Source organism: Vitis riparia, chromosome 18 (genome assembly GCF_004353265.1).
Source record: "Vitis riparia cultivar Riparia Gloire de Montpellier isolate 1030 chromosome 18, EGFV_Vit.rip_1.0, whole genome shotgun sequence".
NCBI lineage: Eukaryota > Viridiplantae > Streptophyta > Magnoliopsida > Vitales > Vitaceae > Vitis > Vitis riparia.
The window spans coordinates 35,978,636-35,984,635 of NC_048448.1; the positions used below are offsets into that span (position 1 = coordinate 35,978,636).

The 6,000-nt window shown below is 41.3% G+C and overlaps 1 protein-coding gene across 1 annotated transcript; it reads left to right on the forward strand.

The window, feature by feature from the left end:
- The first annotated feature begins 4,378 nt into the window (after positions 1-4,378).
- Positions 4,379-5,607, forward strand: LOC117905806 (protein NLP6-like). The gene is made up of 2 exons (XM_034818672.1): positions 4,379-5,321; positions 5,442-5,607. The coding sequence occupies exons 1-2, from the start codon at positions 4,402-4,404 to the stop codon at positions 5,605-5,607; spliced, it is 1,086 nt and encodes a 361-aa protein (XP_034674563.1). The 5' UTR covers positions 4,379-4,401.
- Positions 5,608-6,000: the final 393 nt, after the last annotated feature.

Here is a 6,000-nt window from a genome sequence, read left to right on the forward strand (position 1 = left end):
CATGGCATACATCAAAGAACCAATTGTTGAAGCATAGGGAATTTTATGCATCTCATTTTTCTCTTCATCACTTGTAGGACATTGACTTGAGCTAAGTTTGAAGTGGCCTGCAAGTGGACAATTAACAGTCTTTGCTTTGTCCATATTGAACCTCTCAAGAACCTTTTTAACATAATTCTCTTGAGATAACTAAATCAGCCCATGTGATCTGTCGCGAACAATTCTTATCCCAAGAATTTGCTTTGCTGGACCCAAATCCTTCATGGCAAAGGACTTGCTCAACTCTGACTTCAACTTGCTAATCTTGCTCGTGTCTTGGCCCACAATAAGCATATCATCAACATAAAGCAAGAGAATAATAAAATTACCATCTGGATATTTCTTCACAAACACACAATGGTCTGAAGTGGTTCTTGAATACCCATGCTCAATCATGAAAGAATCAAATTTTCTGTACCACTGCCTCGGTGCTTGCTTCAATCCATACAAACTCTTCTTCAATTTGCAAACTAACTGATCATTACCCTTATCTATGAAGCCCTCAGGTTGCTCCATATAAATTTCCTCTTCTAAGTCACCATGCAAAAATGCGGTCTTCACATCAAGCTGCTCAACTTCTAAATTCATACTCGCAGCTATACCAAGCACAGTTCGAATGAAGGACATCTTCACAACTGGTGAGAAGATCTCATCAAAACCAACTCCCTTCCTCTGATCAAAACCTTTCACAACAAGTCGTGCCTTGAATCTCGGTTGAGAACTGTTCCCATCATTCTTTCGTCTGAAGACCCTTTTATTTTTCAAAATGTTCTTCCCTTTAGGCGGCTTCACCAAATCATAGGTGTGATTCTCATGCAAAGACTTCATTTCCTCTTTCATTGCCTTGAGCCATTCAGTTTTGTTCTCATGCTTCAAGACTTCTTGATAAGTCTCTGGCTCCCCTTGATTTGATATCATCACATACTCATTTGAAGAATATTTTCTGGATGGCTGTTTTTCTCTGGTAGATCTCCTCAACGGTGTCTGTGGTAGTGGCTCTTGGGGTGACTGTTCCCCCTCAATCTCTGGCTCAACATCATCTTCCGCTGCATCATCATGAGGTGTCTGCACTTCCTCATCAATATCATGAACAACAGGTGGATTAAGAGGATCTAAATCAACAAGATCATTAGTACTAGACTCAGCTGACTCAAGCTTGTCAATGTCTTCAATAGTCTGATCTTCCAAGAAAACAACATCTCGGCTTCTGACAACTTTCTTATCAACTGGATCATACAACCTGTAGCCAAATTCTTCATGCCCATAGCCAATAAATATGCACTGTTTTGCTTTTGGATCAAGCTTGGACCTCTCATCTTTTGGAATATGAACAAAAGCTCTGCAGCCGAATACCCTCAAGTGATCATAGGAGACTTCCTTCCTTGTCCAAACTTTCTCTGGCACATCACCATTCAATGGAACTGAAGGAGACAAATTGATAAGATCAACTGCTGTCCTCATTGCCTCACCCCAAAAAGATCTTGGCAATTTAGAATGTGAGAGCAAACATCTAACTCTCTCAAGAATGGTGCGATTCATTCTCTCTGCAACCCCGTTCTGTTGAGGTGTCTTTTTGACTATCTTTTCGTGCCTGATGCCATGATTAGTGTAATACTGATCAAATGGTCCAATATATTCACCACCATTATCCGAGCGGACACAGTTCAACTGTCTACCAGTTTCTCTTTCAACCTTGGCCTGAAAATGCTTAAACACATCTAGAACTTGATCTTTAGTTTTCAGTGTATAAGCCCAAACTTTTCTAGAGTGATCATCAATAAAAGTGACAAAGTATAGAGCACCACCAAGTGTCCTAACTTTCAAAGGACCACATACATCATAATGTATCAAATCTAGAACATGAGATTTTCTAGATGCAATGTTTCTACGGAATGATATTCTATTTTGTTTACCATGGAAACAATGACCACATGTTTTCAAAGGCGTACCTTTTATCCCCGCTAGAAGCTCTTTCTTGGATAAAACTTGCAATCCTTTCTCACTCATATGTCCAAGCCTTCTATGCCATAAATCGGTGGATGAGTCATTCTCTAAGGTATTCACAACACCCTTGCAGATTTTTGCTTGCACAGTGTAAAGAGAACAAGTCTTCTTTCCTTTTGCTACCACTAGAGAACCTTTGGAGAGCTTCCATTTTCCATCACTGAAATTGTTGTTGTAGCCCTCATCATCTAACTTTCCAGCAGAGATTAAATTGAGCCGAATATCCGGTACATGTCTCACATCTCTAAGCAACAATTTGCATCCAGTATTTGTTTCCAAGCAAATGTCACCCATGCCGACAATTTTTGACACATCTTCATTTCCCATACGGACATTCCCAAAATCACCTTGCGAGTAAGAAGTAAAGAAATCAGCCCGCGAAGTAACATGAAATGAAGCTCCAGAATCAATTACCCAATCCGTCTCTTGGCCAATCAAATTAACGCTAACATCATCACGAATAATCATGAGTTCACCATCGGTAACTACAGCTGTATCATTTTGCTTTTTCTCTGAATTTTTATCTTTGTTCTGCTCCTTAAACTTGAGTTTTCTGCACTCTCGCTTCATGTGCCCTTTCTTGTGACAATAATAGCACTCAACATCTTTCTTTGAAATCCAAATTGAACGACCTCTAGATTTATCACGGTTGTGCGAAGCCTTACTCTTACTCCTGCCTCTCCCCCGGTTTTCTATCACAAGTGCCTCGGAATGAGAAGAACCTGATGATTTTCTTCTTGTCTCTTCATTCAACAGGCTGCTAGTAACTTGACTCATTGTTACCACTCCATCAGGTGTGGAGTTACTAACTGTGACCACCAAAGTTTCCCAGCTTTCAGGAAGTGAACTAAGAAGTAACAAAGCTTGCAACTCATCATCAAAAGTAATTTTCATGGCGGCCAACTGATTCACAATGCTCTTAATCTCATTCAAATGCTCTGCAATAGGAGTACCCTCCTTATATTTAGAATTCACAAGCTTTCGAAATAAAAAAGCTTTATTCACGACCGTCTTTCTATCATAAAGACTCTCCAATTTGGTCCAAAGACCATGTGCTGAATTTTCTGTAGAGACATGATGAAAGACACTATCATCAATCCATTGCCGAATAAAACCGACAGCTTTTCGGTCTAGCTTTTTCCACTCGTCATCTTTCATCCCTTCCGGTTTGCCACTATCACCCTCTATGGGTCCATTCAAATCTTTACAAAACAAAAGGTCTTCCATTTTAGTTTTCCAAGTCACCCAATTTGTGCCATTGAGACTAACCATACGCCCAACGTTGCCGTCCATAATTCACACACACAAATATAACGAATCAGAACTGAATTAACCAACAGCTCTGATACCAGATGTTGAAAAAAATAGGCTTTCCCACAAGTGTAAATCAATGGAAGCAATATAAATAGAATAACATAAAATAAATGAGCACACAAGATTTACGTGGTTCCCTCAAATAACTTGAGGTACGTCCACGACGACCGGTAGGTCAGTTTCTTCCACTATCACCAAAAGAGTTTACAAAGTGGCCAAAAGGCATAAGCCTTACAAACACACCAAGGTGTAAATCACAAGAAGAAAATACCTCACAAAAGTAAACCAAACCTCCAAGAACAAACCGCAAGAAACCCCAAATATCAAGTGAAGAAACGTTACCCACTTGAAGAACAAACTTGCCGATTGTGTAGCACCAAAATATGGAGAAGAAGAAGGCTGATTTTTTGTTTTGAACCAAAAAGGTATCCCAAAAGTCTTCTTGCCGACCAAGATGATGAACCAAAGGAAAAGACAAAAGACTTGTAGTTTTTTTTTTCTTTCCTTGAAGACTTCAAACCAATCTTGAATATGCCAAGAGTCATGTGCTAACCAAGGTGTTGGCCAAAAATAGCAAAACCATATTTAGTAAATTTAAGAGTCCCACAAAGGAGGAAAACCCAACATTTCATACCCATTTCGTCACTCCTCATTCATCATTCACCATCCAGCCCCTGTTCATCATTCCCATACTTTCTTTCATGCATGCAGTTCATGCACACTTTCTTCATGACACATCCTTGCCCATTCCGTCATGCATGTCAATCTCTGCATGCCCAACCCCCATACATTATCTTTCACCAACCTCTATGGTCCTCATCGTACCCGCATTTCCATTGCTACGTACCCATATCAACCCATCTTACACATTCTCATCCTCATAATACCCGTCCCTACCTATCCCTCACTACACCATCACCATACCCGTACTCATAACCCCATATTCGATTTAATCATGCTTTGTATTACAATGTAAGGGGAACATTGGCTTTGCCAGTGTTTGAACCTTCTGGGTCGTTCTGTGTGGGTGTACTTGAGCTCATTATGACTTCACAGAAGATTAACTATGCACCCGAGGTTGATAAAGTCTGCAAAGGGCTTGAGGCAGTAAATCTCAAAAGTTCAGAAATATTGGAGCATCCAAAGGCACAGAACCAGATTTGCAATGAAGGTCGCCAGAATGCCTTGGCTGAAATCTTGGAGATATTTACAGTGGTATGTGAAACTTACAAATTACCTCTGGCTCAGACCTGGGTTCCTTGCAGCCATCGCAGTGTTCTAGCTGGTAGTGGTGGTTTGAGAAAGAGCTGCTTTAGCTTTGATGGAAGCTGCATGAGCCAAGTCTGCATGTCCACGACTGATGTAGCATTCTACGTTGTAGATGCTCACATGTGGGGTTTTAGGGAGGCCTGTGCTGAGCATCACTTACAAAAGGGACAGAGGGTTGCTGGGAGGGCATTTGAGTCCCATAACTCATGCTACTGCAACAATATTACCCAATTCTGCAAAACTGAGTACCCCTTAGTACACTATGCATGCATGTTTGGGCTGACTTGCTGTTTTGCAATCTGTTTGCAAAGTACTCACACTGGAAATGATGATTACATTCTAGAATTCTTTTTGCCCCCTAGTATCATAGACAGTGGAGACCAACAGACCTTGTTGGACTCCCCATTGGCAACAATGAAGCAGCATTTTCAGAGTCTTAGGGTTGCTTCTGGAAAAGAATTTGAAGAGGAGGAAAAATCTGTCGAAATTATCAAATTGCCTATGAATGAGAAGCTTGATTCCAGACTTGAATCTATTCAAATATCGCAATCTACTCCATCTCTACCTGGGCCTGATATCTTGCCAAGCAGGGGAGAGATGCAGCAGCTAGATTCCACGAAACATCAATTAATGGTGGAGTTTGATGCTATAAAGGATAGAGGGAATGTTGCAAGTGGTATCATCAAGTTTGTGAGGTCTCTCCTCTGTAGGTGATTTCAGTAGTTGCGATGAGTCTCCTTGGCTATGCAAGAGTGCTGCCATGCCAAAAGCTTCAGATTCATGTGATCCGACGTACGAATTCATGTCATGCGCAGTGACAACACAGCCGTGGAGGCAATGGTTTTTGTGGTGAGTTTCGAGAAGGATTATGTTGCGACTCGGCTGAATTTTGTGACCGAGAGGTTCATGGGTATACTGCGACTCTCTCGGGAAGCTGTTAAGCTGTTGTTTGTGTACTTGTACTCGCCGAGGTCATCTTGATACGCCTTTGTTTTGTGAGAGGCCTCTTCGTTCTGAATCCTTGACAGCTTTTATTAATAAAAATTTTGTGTTGTGAGGAGAGAATGTCCGGACCAGCAATGGGTTCAAGATAAGTAATAGCTTGAAGGCTTCTCGGTTCCCTTTCGGTGCGATAGTAATGGCTGCCGCGAACCAGAGGATTGCTTTGCTTCAGCAAGTTGAAAGACCAAAATCTCCTGAAGAAATGCTCACAATTCTGCAGAAAGTGTTCGAAGGAAGTGCCCCCCTTTCTTGTTGCCGTAAAACCTGAACACATTAACCTTGTTTCTCACTATCTCAAGGGTGACGCGCAGCACGCTAAATGGAGCAAGATCATGACTCGTATTGGTGAAGTGGTGGTTTCTTATGCCGCTT

Excerpts from the sequence above, each read along its gene's own strand:
- LOC117905806 (XM_034818672.1), top strand. The coding sequence starts at position 4,402 with ATGACTTCACAGAAGATTAACTATGCACCCGAGGTTGATAAAGTCTGC. Across the intron at positions 5,322-5,441 it reads GGTATCATCAAGTTTGTGAG|TGACAACACAGCCGTGGAGG; the intron begins GTCTCTCCTCTG and ends TGTCATGCGCAG.